This window comes from Anticarsia gemmatalis, chromosome 8 (assembly GCF_050436995.1).
Source record: "Anticarsia gemmatalis isolate Benzon Research Colony breed Stoneville strain chromosome 8, ilAntGemm2 primary, whole genome shotgun sequence".
In the NCBI taxonomy this organism is placed as follows: Eukaryota; Metazoa; Arthropoda; class Insecta; order Lepidoptera; family Erebidae; genus Anticarsia; species Anticarsia gemmatalis.
This window is the reverse complement of record NC_134752.1, coordinates 5,513,908-5,533,761: the sequence shown is the minus strand read 5'-3', so window position 1 is coordinate 5,533,761 and position 19,854 is coordinate 5,513,908. Positions and strand designations below refer to the sequence as shown.

Below are 19,854 nucleotides of genomic sequence, written 5' to 3'. Positions count from 1 at the left end.
GCAAATAAAATTACTTGCATAATATCATGAGGATAAACCATGATAGTGTTTAAATAGTATTACTGGAAAATATCGTGACTGACTTGTTATAAAAGTATAATAATAATAATATGTTTGATGTAGAACCGATTCTAGGAATGACGCTAATTACAACTGTATTACAAATATTTTGACAGTAGTTGTCGATAATATGAATAATCCACGTAAATATCACATTACAATGCCAATTGGTAAAATCACACACATTTAATTTTGAGTATAATTGTTGCTTAAACATCGCGCTTCTTTAAACTCTAATCAAGGATAGAACTGTGACAAAAATGAATTAAAAGTTGGATATGTAAAATTTATTATTATAAAACACTATAAACTGGTATTTAAGTACTTTACTTTACTTTACACTTTGATTATAATTATGTATCAGAATATTTATATAAGATGAAATCTTGACAGTAGTTTTTATACATTTGCCATAATCTTATTTATTAGATAGGCTATCTCGATACTTATTCACAAGCTGTAAAATTTGACTCTAGTCTTTATGTTAGTATCAGTCTGGAGAAGATCTGACACTTATTAGATTATATTTAAAGTTTTAATCATGACATTAAGCCTCGTGTACATCGTCTCAGTGACAATGGCACGTGCTACATAAAACACTTATCTAGGACTCGATATTCTTAACAGCACGTTGCACATATTGTTGATGAAACATAACGATGAGTATGTATTATCAGATCAACAGGTCCTCGACATCTATCTCAAGATTTCAAGTGTTGAGAAATTGATTGAAAGTTGACAGTGGAGATAATAATATAAATATTACAATGTTGAGTGACTAGAGTACGTTGTGTCGCAATACGCTCCTAGTTTCAAAGGTTTAGAACAATTTCAACCATATTATCCTCATCAACATATTTAATTTTAGCCCTTGAAATATTTTTATCTAGTAGTATACTTTTGATGTATTTTCGTCTGACATTTTCCTGTTCATAAGACTTACTGAACAGGAAAACGTCAAACACAAAATTTACTTTAAAAATATTTGTTGTACTCACCGGTCTAGAACTAATAGTTCCATTGGTTATTAATTCATCATCTGGACAGGCGTTGGGGTCATAATGTGTATCTTCCGTCTTTGTATTGTTGACCATCTGTGTGACGGCCAGATTGAGGCACACACGCATCGTGTAAGCGTTGCAGACGGCCAGCAGACCCATGATGCCCAGGACATACCGCTGGGGAATTAGGAACACTAAGCGGGGAAAATAGACTCATGTAGTAGTATTTGTAGAATATATAATAGAAAAAAATCATAATCTAAATAATTAATGTCAACAGTAGAAAATGGTTATTTTTTAAAACAGACAACTACCGCACTAGTTATTACTTTAAATTTTGTACCTCGGGGATTTTACAAACATACAAATTTTGGATTCAAGTACAACCAAACCCAAAACAACTGTTTGTGGATTACACAAATAATTGTTCCGTGTGAGAATCGAACCCACGACCTCTCGATGGCATGGTGACCTTAACTACTTAACCACTGCGAAGGCAGTCAAAACTGCAACAAATAATAGGTGTTCCTCAAGGCATTCACCTGGGGCCACGTCAAATAAGATTTTTTTGAATACGATTTACTATACTCGTGCCTAAGCTCTCTAACTAGAACTAAATATCTTAAACAGCTTAGTAATTAACACGTTTGACTGTGAAAATTTTCCGAACATCTTGAATTAAAAGAGTGAAGATTAACTAAAGGTAATAAACATAGTGACAGAAGTCGTTAGCACCTATACATTGTATGCAGTGTAAATAAGACAGGTTTAATGCGTCATTACTTATACTAATAATATGCGTGAAAAAATAACTCTAGAAAAATATTTAGGCGATGTTGACAAATAACCGGTTGGTCTTTTTGTGCACTAAAATATTCTAGAATCGATGTCTTTGATTCATTAGTGTAACTGGCTTCTGCTCGCGATTTCGTCCGCGTAAATATATTTATCGCGGTAAAAAAATCTATTGTGTGTTAATCTAGATTATGAACTACTAAATTTCATGAAAATCCGTTTAGAAGTTTCTACATCAATGAGTGACAAACATGCAGACATACTCATTAACATTCATCCTCAAACTTATGCATTTATAATACTAGCAGGATATTTTGTTGATTCAAGAAAAACTAAAGTATCACTTGAATTTAATATAACTTGCTCATAGACAATCTACATACTTCAATCAAGTACTGTTAGAAAAACAGAAGGATAAGAAATTAATCTCTTGCAAAACACAAGTTGTACTTAATCATTTATCGTGACTATTAATGATGTGTAATGTTCATTGTAATTCAAGGGTAAGGATATAACATCGCTATTAACAAACGTATTCATCAAATACAAATATTTTGCATGATTGTACACACAACTCGACACAATGTCTGTTAGAATATGCCTCAGTAATTCCACTAATAGCTCTATTAGGACTGTATGCGAACGTTCATCTGAATTCTAATCGAAAATTTCTGATGCAGGAACGTCAAACGTTTAATTACATTCATTAGTTCATTCATCGTATAGTTAGTGGTCAATATAGTGTCAAAGTTGTTCAAGCCTATTAAAGCCTTTTTCCTGGCTTAGTGCCAGTTATCTTAATTAATAACAACCGGGACCGAGTTTTTACGGCACGTAGACGCTCAGCTTAAAATTATCATGCCACAACCCATCTGACGAATGTCCGCGCCAGTGAATGCTACTAGCTATTAGGGCTTAGTTTAAATTATATTGACCAGTGCTAATGTTTACAGAATGTAACAAACTCTACGCGCTACTCTGTGATCACACAAATTGTTAGCATAACCTCATAGTAACATTCATTTTATCCCGATACAGAGCTAATTGTCAAATATCGGCTAATTTGATTAATGATTTGATGGATAATGTTGTAACAGCTGTCTATAATTTGACGGTTGCTAATTAATAGGGGTTAACCACGTCTGTATTATGTTCATAATTTAATCAGTAACGATGTAGTTGCTAATGTATTTATGTTAGAGGCATGTAATTTATGATAGAAGATGATTATCATTATTTTCAAACTTGATTTTATACTTTATTTATTTATAAAGGTATTTTATAAAAAACCGTTGTTTTACTTTGATATAAGATTAAAAGGCTTAACAGATCCGCCGATTCATAGAGATGCTGAATAATCTTAAATGTAGAAAACTGTAACGTGATTCTCTACTACTACCGACAGTCGACAAAGCTAGCTATCAAGAACTATTGTATGAAAATCTGTTCAACGCCTCTAGCGGGCACTGTAGGAACCATTTTAGCAGTCAATTTTAAATGTCATACTCGACTCGATAGCACGAACTGTAGAAAATCCCACTACTTATTTACTAAGACTTTTATAATATTCCAAATACTTACGCCTTGATATTGTTTGTCTCCATCTTGGTTGCATTGCAGCGTATCTCTGAAGCCTCTTACACTACCTGGAAAAATAAGAGGTATAATTTAATAAACTTCATAAAGACAAGGGATAATGTTTTTATCTTACTCTGTTTACCTTACTGAGAATTAGACAAATATAACATGAGATAAAACAGCTCTTGATGTGACAGTTATCTATGTAGATAAATACCAGATAAATGAAACAGATATTGTTCGTAGTAATTATTGTACATGACTATTGTGTTTGAACTACGTACTTGCGTGGGATGTTATTTATTGAGAGTTTCAGTGTATGAAATATAATACGAATGATGAATAGTGTAATAAAATAGTGTAAAACAAAATATTCTATTGTTAAACATAACTTTTCATACATATATTATTTGAGCAAAAACAAGCGATAGTTTTCAGAGCAAGCTGTCATTTAAACAAAAAGTTTATTTTTTTGTTTTTCAGCGTGACTGTGACTCTACTCTATTTTATATGAGGAACCAAGTTTTACATAGAGAGATAGACTTCGAATTCGATATCGATGAATAAACTTGACATTATTTAAATCTCTGTACATTGTCAGTTGAAAATATCAATTTGTTCCTCGAATAAACCTATTAATCGTTAGAAAAATCAGATACAAAAAAGGTTGGATTTTGAAAAGGGAATCTGTAAAAATATTTAAAATCTCTATAAATAAATAAAATTCTGGTTAGTAAAATCTTGGTAAAAATGTTCTATGCAACTAAGTGTTAGTAAAATATCATTAAACCACAAATCTTGTTAGAATCATAAAAACCTAGTTACGTTATATTGAGCGTACCAGTGACCAGACATTGGGGTCATTATTTTTTTCAGAAAAATACCTCATTGAATAGCATAATACACAAGAAGTTAGATAATTTTATTTATAGACTACTTTTTGCTATTCTAATTTGAATACGGCTTCTGTTTGTGTTTTGTAAGCCAATGCTAAGAAAAGTCTAGTCGGTAATAAATATTGTTGTTAGTTAGTTATATTTTTATTAATATTATGTATATTATACGAAATTACGTTATACGAAAACGTTGGTGCCATGACTTAAATACCTATCTGGAGGATTGGCGTGAGATAGCCAATGACAGAAACCGGTGGAAGATTTTGGGGGAGACCTTTGCCCAACATTGGGACAGTACAGGTTAATAAAGAAAAAATATACATATATATATATTCGTATCAATCAATCTATTTTTAGGCTATTCTCATTAATTTTCCTTCGTGCGTACGTTGACCTTTATCGTTAAGTCTTTCGTAACAGATTTCAAAAAAATATACCAGTAGGTATATAAGGACGAAGTTTAGTTTTTTTTTAATTACTTATAACAATGTGTTTAAGGCATATTATATAAATCAGTTATTAATTTACATCCATTCTTGCAAGCTGCTGCAAAAACGTGTCTTTGTTACACTTTCAAAAAAGATTAAACGAAATTTATTATTCTAATATTCCGGGAAAGGATATAGGTTATGTTTTTAAGGACCTCTTCCATAAAAATAAAAATATTAAATGCATCAAATGAGCCTCATACAAACAGTTGTGCATAATGAATGTTCTCGTAAATACCCGTATTTACCTTAACACAAATATGGTAAGTAGGTACACATTATTCACAGTGACACGATTTTTTACTCTCATATTGAACACATTGATTCAATGCGTTTTTGTATATAAACATTGCCTTTTACGTATTCTTAGGTTGAATGGATATCGATATTTTCAAAGTCACCTAAACTAATAAGGCTTTGTAGAGGCATTAACCTAGCGTTACTTGTGTCATGTTCATGATAGAACATTTTAAGTGAGTATGTAATTTCTAAAAAGGTGTATGTATTATATATTTGCATTGTGATATGTGCCCTTTAGGAATTAAACGTTAAAGAGATTGACTGGATATTTTTGATGGAATAATATTATGTACATTTAAACAGCTGTATGTTAAGTGGGTATGTATTTTGTGCTATGAAATACGCGAGACTTGACAATATACATCGATGAAAGGCGATTGAGCCCATTTATTAGAGCTATTATCCTACTAATATTATTATTATTGTAAAAGTTTGTGAGTATTGTATGGAAGTTTGTTACTCTTTCACGCAAATACTTCTGAATCGATGACAATAAAATTTGATATGTAGATTGTAAGTAGCTGAAGACCCAGAATAACACATAGGCTACTTTTTATCCTGGAGTTCCCGAGGGATCGAGATTTAGGTACACGGGGAAAAAACATGCGGACAAAGTCGCGGGCGGCTTCTAGTACCAAATAATTTTAACGACATGTTTGTAACGATTTGTCCATATAAAGTTCAAGATCCTATAAAGTTGATTATTTCTACTACAAAAGAAATACAAAGGTAAACCCAGCAATTTGAAACAGCTATATAATATGGAACTAAAGCCAGCGTCACTACTGTAGAAACATGTGGTAATATTATAAAAATATTTTGTACGCTTCAGAGAGCACTTTATAAGCACGTTTAAAGTAAAATGATCTCTATCGTATGTCAATAAAGTTGAAAATTGAATGACAGTATCACGTGGATATCGCAATGAAGGTTAAAAATTCTTCGCTTATTGTTTCATAAAAGGAAATTTGGTACAAATATTGTATCGGCAACATTTTAAATTTAATCCTTTTCATATATTATTTGCCACCGGCGTAAGAAACCACGAAGAAATATACTGATATTGTGTAGGGTGACAAATTCAATTAAGTTGAAAAATTCGTTTTCCGAATAATTAAAAGATAGAATTAAGAATGTATCTGAATATTTTTTTATACTGATTGGTTGATTCATATCAAATGATCTCTATCACACTTATTAAACGTATTTCAAAATTATCTAATTATTAATTAGACTACTAAAGTTTATTGAAATTATATATATTTATAAACAACCTAAATTCTGATTAATTGATTAAGCTGTGTTTTGTCTTTTTCACTCATAAGTAGGTATACAGTTTCAATATTGATTGAAAGTGACAAAACAATCTATAACAATTCAGAGCTTACACGACGTGTATTAGTAAGACAGTTAATATTTTAAAGTAGTAATGGTATGAACTATAGATTATTTTAACTGAAAAGATACGTCATATTTTCTAAACATAGCCCGTATTATAAACGGATAAGTTATACCCATTTCCATATTATGTACTTAACGAAAATACGCCGCAAAATTTACGGAAACTGTTTAATTATGAGCCACGTGTAAGTTAACATATTCAAACAAAACTCGTACAATTTCGATTAGTTCCGAGTTGGGAACCGATCGACTTTTAGTTCAGGTTCACAAACAAAACCAGTGACGTCAATAACACTCTATGTTTAATAATTGTACAAAGATTAGTATAATAACGAGCAGAAATATATAACTAGAGATTAAAAAAATAAACATGAAATAAGTTTTGACATTCCATATCTATGTATTATAAGATGAGTGTCTAAAGATTTATTTGAATAAAATTCTCTTTTACTACCAATCACCGTATAATATTATAATCTCTATTGTGTTTACTATAATTATTATAAAACTGAAGTAACTTTAGCCATTTGTCACGTTTTTGTATTTAAATATGTTCTTACAGACGATAATTAAAAACTGTGGAAAAAGTAATTTTGCAACAAAAGCGGATTTGGGCAAATGCTTCTTCAATTTGTATGATGTGCTTCTCATCTGGGGGCACGGAAGTGCCCCCGCAAGTCGAGCAAAAAAAAAGCGGCACGGCCGTAACATCCTTTTCTCGAAGCAATTCGGGCTATTTTTGACACCCCTATAATTTCGTTGTGGATAAAACAAGAAGCCTGGATTTTCAGCAACTAATCAGTCATTGTATAAACACGGTATATTTAAAATTTCAGTCAATTTGAACCAGTAGTTTAAGAATGACAACTTGTTAAAATTTTGAATTTTGTCACTCACTGATTCACTGACTCACTGACTCACTGACTCACCGATCATCAAAAGTCTAAGGTACTTCTAGCAGACTTAGAAGCTTAAAATTTAGAATACAAATAGGGTTTAGTGTCTTAATCATGGGAAAAATTTAATATTTTCTAATTTCGGTCTAGCTTTCTAAATACACCAACTGCAACAATAACTTTGTAATCCCATATAAATGTATAAGATTACAAGGTTACATTTGCAGTTAATGAATTATTATTACTGTAGAAAATAAAATAAATAGGTGTAATTAGGTACCTACTATATGAGGCATAACGGGAGGGTATATAGGGTGGGAAAAGGTGTTTAACCCATGAAACTGAACAACATTCCCATAGGAAAATATGTTGAATTATGAAAAAAAAAAACGTCTTTCCATACAAATTGGACTTATGTTCGCTCTACAAAAAGAAGTGAGATGCCATCAAAAACATTCTGTAAAAACCTCAAGTCTCGCCGTAAAAAGTGGTGAGATCTATATAATACCAAGTCGATTAATCTATTTAGTCTCTACTTATAGGACCTTCTGTCTTAAGTTATTACGTATGTTATTATCATGCCAATTAAAAAAAATACCTTTAAAACAAATAGATCGACTTGGTCATCGCAAGAAAACACAAATTCGCCATTAACATTTCAGGAGCATTAACTTCTCGTCGTGCTGTGTAGTGTGATCATGCGATGACCAGGTCGGTCTATTTGTTTTAAAGGTATTTTTTTTAATTGGCATGATAATAACATACGTAATAACTTAAGACAGAAGGTCCTATAAGTAGAGACTAAATAGATTAATCGACTTGGTATTATATAGATCTCACCACTTTTTACGGCGAGACTTGAGGTTTTTACAGAATGTTTTTGATGGCATAGATATATTTTATTCAAAAACATAAGACAAAAGCTTTACAAATTTATGATCGCTACTGTAAATCATTAATTTCTGAGATCAAAGAAACCAATTAATCTACCAACATACAGTGTATCCCAAATTCAATCCAAGCACATTCGGTAGTTTACAAAGTTCAAATGTTAGTTGGCAGTACTTCGAAGCCTTCAAACGAATTTAGTGACCGAAATGTGTGGAACTTGTTCCCTCAATTTAAGGCAAACCTAACTTGATTTGTGCTCTCGGAACCCGTTCGCAATTTTATATGTTATTACGTAAAAAACTGTGTCATTTGTAACCAATGTTTATGAGTAAGTGTACTTAGGGCTGACTCGATGGTGAAAAGTTTATTGCTTTACTCTTTACGAATTACAAGGTATTCGGGCTAAAACTTGCATACATTCACATGTAATAATACTGAAAACCAAGATTCAAAAAATATTCGAGAAATTATAGCGTTGACACTGAGAGCCTTAAGATATAATCAATACGCACTTAGTTCAGAAAAAGTGAACACACAAAATAGTTGCGCAAAACCTTGCGTTAACCTTAAAAAAAGGACATAAAAAGATGGTTCAATTCAAAATAGAAAATATTTCGGATATATTCGAATTATTCAAAATGCAGGTTTAATTATTTTAAGGCTAGCAGCCCTTAACTTAATGTTACAACTTGGAGGACCGGTTTCGCTTTTGACGGACCCATAAATTTCTTTTTTATGCCAAAAGATGACGACCGTGTACCTGACTTCCAAAAATTGGGTGAATTATTACGTACGGAGACGGAGAACCATTATTTTTGCAATAATCTAAAGTGCAATCGTAAATTTTGAAATGAAGAAAAATACGTACCGATAAATGTAAAATAACATCGTACAAATAGCTATTAGTTAGTGTTTTATAGTAAAAAATAAAGTATAACTTTTCCTTTTTAAAATAATTGATGTAAGTATAATAATTCGCAAAACTATCAAGATTCAAAACTTGCACTAACTATTAACTTTTTATATTAGCCGGTAATAACTGTAGCTAATAGTGACTGCAATTAAGATGCTTTCGTTATTAAACAATAATAAAAATCTTCTCGTGTCCGAAATATAGTCTTAAAAGCAATGTCTTACTTACAGGAAAAACTATTAGTCTCTTGACTTACACAACAACACACGTCAAAAAATATACCGCGACTGTGTACAACTATATTGCAAACTGACTATATAACTTAAGGTGTATACATATCTATAAACCGGATAAAAGACTTATATATCAACGTCCTATGTATTGTTTATCTAGTATTGAACTTGACAAAAAATACTCAAATGATAATATATAGCCGTATTATCGGTTCAACCATCACTTATAGCCATCTTCCGAACAATTTATTAGTGACATGTACATTACAACTTAAGCCATATGTTGTACAATTGTATGTATGCTAATAAGCATATTTATTATACCAAAGATGTTTTTCAGTTCAATATTTTCACAGCAACACGTGAGTAAATAACACAAGCTACTAAGAAATCAATATATATTTTGTTGCTAATGTAAAGATTTTACACCAGTATAGATTTTGCTTGCGACTTCGTCCATCAAGGTTATAATCTATCAGTGTACCAAATTTCATTCAAATCCGTCCCGTAGGTTTTTTCGTGAAAAGCAACAAATATTCATCCATCCTCAAAAACTTTTCCATTTATAATATTAGAGTAGGATGGGGACATGTGACTCGATGTTAAACTTGGTTAATAGTTAGGCTGCTAGAATACAAAGCGGATTTTTCAAAAAGTGAAATGACTAAAACTGAGACGACGATTGAGCAAAAAAATAAATAATGTTGATTATGGAAAGTATACAAATAATTATATACAAATAACACATTTTCAAAACTTTAGTATTACACCTACTCATGTTTTCAAGTGTTGCAAAAACAATCCCTATTCCGAATACGTCTTGATTTTCCTTCTAAACATGTTTTGTTTTAACAAGCTTATACCTACAAATTTGAAAACTCAGTCCTCATTTTGAATATTTTGTTTCAAAATAAATTACTTTGTTTCTTATACATTATTCTGATTAATAAGGAAAACTATTGGTAAAAATATTTAAGCATAGTTGTAGCTTTAATTAGAAATAGGTACTGAATGTCAGTTATTATTTTTTGATTAATAAGACATGCATATATTATAGTAAACGGACTTTTAAAATCATCGTCGTTTAGTAAAAAAAAAGTATACCTTACTTATGCCGCGACACTGCGGCTAAGTAACTCATATTTGATTTCAAAACAAGTAATGATTGTATTCTTCTGCTTAGGGATGTTGCTCACAAAAAAAGTGAAAATAAAAAGTGAAGATACCTACTTGAAATGCACTTTAATCTAAAAAAACTATGTTTAATATTACTTAGTTCGCTGCTTAAAGAACCAACCACGAAAACATTACATTAAAAACATGTTGACGATAAAACTATTCAGACACAGACTTTTGCAAAACCTTTAGTTCCAGGCAAACCTGACTATTAAAAGTAAAACATACTAAAGTTTCAAGCTAGTTATTTAAACTAACATCACAGTTTGTCACATGTCAATAATCTGATATACCTTACGTTCATTTTGCATAAATAAGTCATCAAAATGCCCTCAATAGCAAGAACACAAAACAAATAAATATCAAGACCTCACATAGTTGAAGGAATTGTGCCGACGCAAACAATAATAAACCATAAAAATACGTTGATTTATTTCAGGACCCTTATAAATCTTATATGGAGATGAAGGTTTTTGAGTGCCTGATTGAGCCTAATCTTATATTCCCGAATAGCGCTACAAGGCGACGGTACACAAATCTAATCCATTCAAATCCATAAGGTCGACTACTCTCTCATACTTCGCATTTTGATACACAATATACAATACTAAGCACGTACATTTTAGCGAGACGCTAATCGATAATCGATGTTGTCAATTACTCGGTTCAATAACAGATTTTGTTTTTTCCATTTTGACTTTGATTGGAGAAAGTAAGAAGTTGGCTGTGGGAGCTTGTATGTATCTGTCTACCATGGTGTCTCAGATTTGTATAGTTTGATTATAGAATCTAACCATCTGGCTACGTGCAGGTTTTTTTCAGTAGTCTTTTTTATCCCTTTCCAAAGGCAAGCAAAAATTTTAACTGATCACTTTGTAAGTATTTAAAAACACCTCACCACTATAATCATAATTAAAATACTGTAAATTACTAGAAGATTATAAAAAAGTGATAGAAAATGTAACAGACTCAATATTAAAAAAACCTTTTCCATGTCAAACAGACGTCGTATTTGTTACGTAGCTACTTAATTTTGACACAGAATTAAGAACCTTATGACGACTGCAAAAACGACTGTAATTCTGTGCAGTCAATTTGCAATTATATATTATTTGCCATGCATTTTATCGGTCAATATACTTGTTGATGCATTCAATTGTTGATTTGAACAACTGATATTTTACTGTTATTATTGAGAGACATGTAAAAACATTCCAAAGATAAATATATAATTTTCTTTTCAGTCAGTAATTTCAGACTGATATTCCTTAGACTAAATGTATATCAATCACTAATGAATTAATTATTATTTTACAATTTACCTTTCTTATTTTTTTTTCTTGAACATTTTATTAAATAAAAATACGCGAAAAGTTAATACTTACAAAAATATCATGAACAATTTAGGTAAAGACTAAATTAAGCTATGGATTTAGTTGAACTAAGAATAAACTATTATTATGAGCTGAAATATGAATTTGCTTTAAAGTACCTTTAATTTTCCTTTTCTTTCCTTTCTTACCAAGAGTTAAGTATATTACTACAAGTATTTTCCCAACAAGAAACCAAGAGTCCACTTGGCAGATGAAAGGTAATACTGCAGATGATTAATTGTGTTCGTACGTGTTTATAAACTGGGACTTTACTAACGCAGTAGGTGAAATACTTCTCTCAGGGGTTTTTTACCTGTACGTGGGTCTTAGATGTGAGATCAGAGATTAATAGTATTATTTTATTTTCCTTAAGCCGTTTTTAGGTATCAAAATATACATACCGCGAATTTTATACCCGAAGTTAGAAGTGTATGAAATTCACTCACATTTTGCCACTAACATTTTTAGTCCCATGTAATAGGGGGCAAACCTGTTGTCATATACTGGACACGTAACCAAACTCTGGGCTACTCTTAAGAAATGTTCTTACATAAATAACAACCAGAATGCCAAGAGCACTTCGCTTGTTCTGGGAATCGAATCTTAGACCTAGTCCTCAGCAATCAGATACGCCGGAACCCCAGAGGCAGTTTGTTATAAAAGGTAAAGTATTAAATTAAAGACATCTTATCCTTAGACGATAAAAATGAGATATAATTCTGAATAGGGGATAACCCTGTCTGAACTGGTATTATCCTCAACAGTAATAATTGTCCGCGGAAGTTTTATAATAATATATTTAACTGGTTATTTTTGCATAAAAAAAGAGGTAAGGAAAATCTTTTATGCTCTGTTTTTATTGCATCGTTATTTGACGCTCTTGTGCGATAATGTAGGTACCTAAGTGATAATTGAACTTGTATTGAGTGAATGTGAAGTAAGTACTCACATTCAATAGGTACCATACATTATTGGCGATGATCTATTGAAGCTTGTAAGTCTTATTAAGTCGTAAATACAACTAACTACTATTTACTGTGACCTGACACCGAGCACGAAATATCCCTACCCAACCCCAACCCAGTAACTATCACCTAGCATTATATACCCCTTAAAATTAATATCTCATAACTAGCTGACCCGCGCAACTTCGCTTGCGTCACGTAAGAGAGAATGGGTCATAATTTTCCCCGTTTCTGTAACATTTTTCGTTACTACTCTGCTCCTAATGGTTGTAGCGTGATGATATATAGCCTATAGCCTTTCTCGATAAATGGGCTATCTAACAGTGAAAGAATTTTTCAAATCGGACCAGTAGTTCCTGAGATTAGCGCGTTCAAACAAACAAACAAACAAACTCTTCAGCTTTATAATATTAGTATAGATAGTATAGATAAAATTTCTTTCATATAGTTCTTGAGAGAATGCAAAGTCCCCAAATCCGTACTTGGACAGTGCAGCAGGCTCAAGGTCGAACCTACTTCATTCCGGGAGGCGACCCTTGCCCAGCAGCGAAACATAAATGGGTTCATAAAAAAGAGCCACTAACATGACCACGAGCAACAAAACCAAAATGACTAAAGTAAAGCGCAAATTTCAAGCTAAATCTATAAACATACTTGAACATGTTCTGCTAAACGTTTTGCCAATCACTTCGCGAGTACAGGCATGATATTGACATGTTTGTAACGTAAACACATGTAGGCTCGAAGCTCACACAATTTCCCTAAAATCGTTTGCCAAAGCGTACGCCGTATAGCTCTTATCGAAATTGCAGTTCACAATCTTCGACCGTCAATCGCATTCATTGCTACCATTTCTGCGAGATATGATATTGGATCGGATGCGGCGACATTTCGCTGACCTTGTACAAGTTTCCCTCTTACTTATATAAAGTCGAAAGCAAAAATATGTTTACACTATCACATTTTGCACCGCAGTTTTATCATGAAAATAGTATAAGTAGTTCTTTTTTTAGAACGTACTTTCGCAATTATCTGCGTATTTGTTGCATTGACTAACCAGTAACACCAAAAAACTATTGATATTTTTTTTTCAAAGAATACTATTGAAGATGAGACAGGATATAGATGCTTTTGCTCGTGACTGTACGGTTATGGATGTGGTTCGGTCCTAACGACATTCGTCATTTGGGGTTTTGTAGATATTGATAAAATTGGTAAAGGAGTAAAAAGTTTTTGTTGCTCGTTGAAAGTGTTATCGTGGTTAAGGTTACTGTATTATTTAGCGAGAACCTGGACTACAGAAAGTGCTATACAAATATCGAGTATTTGACATTTAAAATGTACTACAAAAATAGTTCCTACATTGCTCGCTAGAGGCGCTGATCAGATTTTCATGTAATAGTTAGTGGTAAAGAATCGCATTAGTGATTTTAAGATTTGTATAGCTATGTATTATTATGAAGGGTTAGCACAATCAGCTTAGTAATGATTTGAGTGAATTTTAAGTTAGGTATTCTTTAGTCGTTTAAGTGGTTAGGGAAAATATAAAAAACTAGCTCACTCGCGCAACTTCTCTTGCGTCACATAAGAGACTGCTCTGCTCTTATTGGTCATAGCGTAATAATAGATAGCCTTCTCTGATAAATGGGCTATCTAACATTGGAAGATTTTTTCAAATCGGACCAGTAGTTCCTGAGATTAGCCCGTCCAAACAAACAAACTCTTCAGCTTTATTATGTAAGTATCGATGTATGCTTTACGATCAGACCATCAATATAAAATGTACTTTTTCCTTTGTGTTTCCTTTTAGTTCATTGCACAAGATAAATTCATATTTGTCGGAGTAAGTAACCTTTTCACTTATAAGTCTTTAATAACAGACAATTAATTATGTAATTATCATAGTCCGCTTTCAGATTATAAGCTCTACGAAAATGTCAGAATTCCAAAAAAAGATAATTTCCATGTTGACTTTTGAATATGATGTAATACAAATTGAAACCAATCAAATTCCAATATGGTGAAAAAAGCAACTGCATAAGTAATTCTCATTCATCGTCTAATTAATAATTTAAAATTATAATTTACAATGGCGATTTGACCTACATTGATCTACGCGAATATTGTTGTGATCGTCTTAAATCAGTGATGTATCTCAATTGCAGTTAAATAAAAGTCATTATTTAAAAATGCAGACCCCAATCCTGTAGTTGTATTATGATTTTAAAGTTATAGTAATGTGTGAAATACCTTCGAAAGAAAAAATATTTAAGTACACCTTTATCATTCTATTCGGTACGAATTAGGGTGTATCAAGTACAATTACAATAAAAGTATATTTGATCCTTGTCACGCAACAATTTATAAACCACTATAACAAAAAAAACTGAGAAAATAATTAAAGATTGTATTTTTCTTATCTTATTATTCTGTCAGTGTTACCAGTTTGTCACGGCAGACTGTTATTATGTCCAACTCCAATCGTTTCTGAGGAAATGCAAAACGTTTTTGAACGAATTCGTTTCGGATAGCTAATTATATACGATTATTTGTTATGGCAACATTGTAACAAAATAACTGGCTGCAAGCGTATTACTATGATGCCCGAGTTGTAGTTAATGTTTTAGAAAAATGATATAGAACAGCAAGTGGCGTTCTTTAATCTCTGCCAAACCCAGTGGGGAAAACACCTCATTTTATGTATAATTATAATGTATGGACTATATAGAGTAATCTTAAGATGTTACTACTATTGAATTTTAAGGTTATTCTAAAATAACACAAATATAACTAAATATTCCTTCCGTAGCTCTACCACTGTAAAAAATACTGCTAAATGTGTGACAAATTATGTTTACATAGGCAATATACGGGAATATTGACATTGACAAAGAAATAAAATAGAATTTTAGTATTCACGATAAGATTTTATTTTAATTGAGCATACCTTTAAATTGACATTTAATGTTTTTATTCTCAAGATTGATCGGAGGAGCTCGTGGTTTAGTAAACAACAGCCGCGCGGATCGATCTTTGAGGTTAAGTTATGCTTGCCGAAGTTAATCTATGGATGGGTGGCCATCTTTTACGCATCGAGTTCCTCCGTGTTTAGGAAGGCACGTTAAATTGTGGGTCCCGGCTGTCATTTTCGAAGATCTTTGACGGACGTTAACAGTAGTCAGAAGCTTAAAAGTCTGACAACCAGTCTTACCGAAGGGTATCGTGTTATAACCCAGGTATTGGGTTGTGGAGGTCAGATAGGCAGTCAATAGGCATCCGGTCTGGAGACTGGAAGCTGACTCCAACATAGTTTGGAACAAAGGCTCAACTAATATATATAAATTGATCTAGTTTTGTGGACAAGGCTAGATCATAACGGAAGTCTATTTTTTGAAAGACCGGTTTTTATAATTGCTTTCTAACAATAGATTTCGACTCCGTTTGGTGATTATGTCATTTAGGCTGACTACACACTGTTCACTATCGTGTTATCAATAGATGATTAAGCTATGGTCGTTTCTCTGATTTTAATGTATTTTTAGTCGCTTCTTATTTAGGAATACTGTAAATATAAATATATATTCAGGTTGACGCAAAACATTTTTAGTTCGAACTAATATATCACCTTGTACAATGTACAAATAAAAGAGTTGATGGGCTAAAACAGGTAATTTTAATATAAATATCGAGAATTTATAAATAAATAAACGATTGAAATAATTTAAATTGTTTTTTTATTATATTTTTGACAAATAACAGGCTTTTAAAGTGTAATTGAAACGATCAACACGCCGTTACTACGAGGGCCGAAAATGGACGATTATTTTAGATGAAAACGAGTGAAACGGTTTATTTTTATTTTTATCCATCGTCGTCTCACTGCTGGGCAATAGTCTAATCCTGATATTTGTTGATTGCTGATGTATGACGAAATTCTCTCTGAGATCTTGCGCTAACTGGTACTGAGTTTAAAACTTAAAAGGCTTAAACCATGACTAAGCATTTCTAAACTGAGTTACACAATCAATACGTCATCCACTTGCAGCAAATCGACTAGGTTTATCTTCATAAACCAGAACAAACAATGATTATTATCATAGGTAACAATAAGTAATACAAATAAAATGTTATATAAATCAAACATCGCGTCACAATGCAGTAGTGGATTTAGCTACGACTATTATGAAGGCATAGTAAATGCACAAATAAGTACTTTTTGTGATCAAATTAAAATTATTTGCTGTGATCCTTTGCTTCGATAATAGCGATGATTTTATTTCTTCTTATGATATGTTTCGGACTCGATAGGAGACAGGAACTCAGAAGTAGGACATTATTTATATTAATTTTTGTGCTATATCCGAAAATATTAAGGATTCCCGCATTTAAGTCGGTGTGATGGAATCAAGCATGAATTAATATATTTCTCATTTGGAAAGAAAATTTAGAATTTGGAGGTAATTTATGGTGTGTTATACAAATTGGAACAAGGCTACCTAAAATTAAAGGAAATCTTGAACAAAACATAGGGAAGAATTTTCCAAGAGAACTTTACCGATAACCATCGTTTCAAAGTCGCTTAGATAACGTAAAATGTATGAAACTGTATTAAAGTAAGTTGCACTCGCTGATACAGTACTTAACCTTAATTATTGTACTCATCCTCCCTACACTCAGCGATTACAAATGTAGGTTACTGGTGTTATTATCATTATAGTCTTCTTTTAGTTTTATCCTGACTTTTAGACTATATCTCTACTCTATGAACTAATAAGATGAACTGAGGTGGTTTTAACATTGATTGCATAAAATATATAGTTATAAACATTAATCGCTGTCAATGGTAAAGTAATGTTTGGCGCGGATACAAAGAGAGGTGAACGTTTGTGATGACTGACTCCGAAAGACTCGATAACGGCTGTTTCAGCTAAGCCTAAAGTCAATTCTGGCAAGAAGTATGAAATAACTGTTAAAATAAATAAAAAAAGAAGTATATCTATCCATAGATAGCATATTAGTATCGCCCGTTAGTAAATTGTTGACAAGACAACAAGTTCTACAGTAGGTTCACTTGATCGTACTTAAAAAATGCAGAAACCTATAAAATGGTACACAAATAGGTCAATGACATTTAAACTAATATTATTATGTTTGTTATTGTACGAAACTTACTGATTCAAATTATTTAACTTAAACAAATACACTATTATACTTTTTACGGCGATGTTATGCAGACAACGTTATGACATAGTGACCTAATTTTACTGACAATTATTTGGCAAGTAGTGCGAATAAGTTATAGTTCTATAAATTATAGAATTAATTCGAACACTTCTATTATGTACCAAAAGTGATTTCGAAAAACTAAATGTAGATCAAAAATTTGTTCTTACGAATGGAATGTACCTACCACTAAAATTTCAAAGGGTGTCTGACTATTTAATTACATATCAAAGGAAGAGAAGACGTATCTGATGGTGTCTTTTTGTTAGTGGTTTAATAGGTACATTGCTGAATTGGTAGGAACACGAGCATAGTGCTGTTTCCTAAAAAGCCTTTTAAGGTTTTCATAAAAACAACAACAGGGCCTGGCTTTATGTATATTATATATGTAAATAACAACAATAAATACCGAGACAGTAACTTACACTCGGTGCTCAACGCTTCCTACAAACTAGTTAACAAATTCTCAGGGAACTCGTTATGATAATCGTTCGCTTACATAAATGATTGTCCTCGGACAACGTTGTAACAGAATCGAACTGGTTTAGTCCAGTTACAAGTTTTTGTAACATTACTTTCCATTTTATGAGACATTTGTAAAGCCGTGACGCAAAATTGAGACAATGTGTGCGATTGAAAATGGCCAGATGCAATCTTTAGATCTGTGTATCACAATAGGTCGCACTCTTTAAAAGGATTGTAGCCTTATTTTTGGATATTGTCCGATAAACCGTATTATACTTTTTAGGATATTAAGTTTTGCGTCAAAAATAATTTATTTACTCAGTTTGCAGTCAAAAATTGGGCGTTTTTGTACTCTTCGTGATTCGGAGGGCGCGTAAATAGTCCCGGTTTAATTTATTCGCGATATTTTTTTTAAATAAACTTACTACCGAATCCCCAATGACAATCATGAAAATCCACATTTCACCCTTGCCCCTATAGACATTACCGTGGGAAATGGTGATTTGTAATTGCAAAATTGCTATTTGAATGTAAAAAAAAATATTAAAAAAATTTAAACATTCTTCATTAAAAATGTCATCACTGGGTGTTGGAATAGTTGTACAATTAAAAAGACAAGTAATTTACGAACCGAATGATATGTATTGTGTTCTCTGTGTCCCTCTATCTAATTTTAAATTGCTTATGTGCCAAGAATGTGCCCACAATACGGTAATTAATAACTATAATGTACACGCCCTTATATTATGTAATCGATCAATAAGCAAAATTAACCTTCAAATATACCATTGAAAACTATCAGCAATCTTACTTGACATTGAATATGAAATTACGTTAATAGTAAGTTGACATGAGTTAAGTACCTTATCTATCACAGTATTAAAACAAAGATAGTGTGAGAAATAATTTCAGGTGTTAAATAAAAACGTTCCGAATTTTTGTATCACAGTGACTCCGGGTAAATTAAACCTTTTGTGATGTTTGAAATATGCGACAATTTATTTTTAAACCTTCAGCGTCATGATTTATGCAGACAGATTAATTATATCGGATAAAAATTTGACTAGCGAGCACAAAAAAGAATGAAATTCAAACATTTTAGTAATACTATATTTATCTATTAATGTTATAAAATTAGGCTATATTCTTTGTGCTAGTGAAGAGCCATTAGTCATATTTGTGGCATATTTGCCAAAAAAG

General features: G+C 31.9%; 1 protein-coding gene across 2 annotated transcripts in view; it reads right to left on the bottom strand.

Annotated features, from left to right (window-relative positions):
* Positions 1-19,854, bottom strand: part of LOC142974782 (putative inorganic phosphate cotransporter) — a 43,737-nt gene that overhangs the window by 11,817 nt on the left and 12,066 nt on the right. Inside the window, exons 1-3 of one of the 2 annotated variants that reach the window (XM_076117296.1) lie at positions 9,448-9,553; positions 3,438-3,502; positions 1,059-1,255 (exon numbers count right to left, since the gene is read on the bottom strand). In XM_076117296.1, coding sequence (XP_075973411.1) covers positions 1,059-1,255; positions 3,438-3,471 — 231 coding nt within the window. In that variant the 5' untranslated portion in view covers positions 3,472-3,502; positions 9,448-9,553. Of the gene's footprint in view, positions 1-1,058; positions 1,256-3,437; positions 3,503-9,447; positions 9,554-19,854 lie in introns of those variants that run through there. The other variant, XM_076117295.1, reaches the window with a different exon arrangement.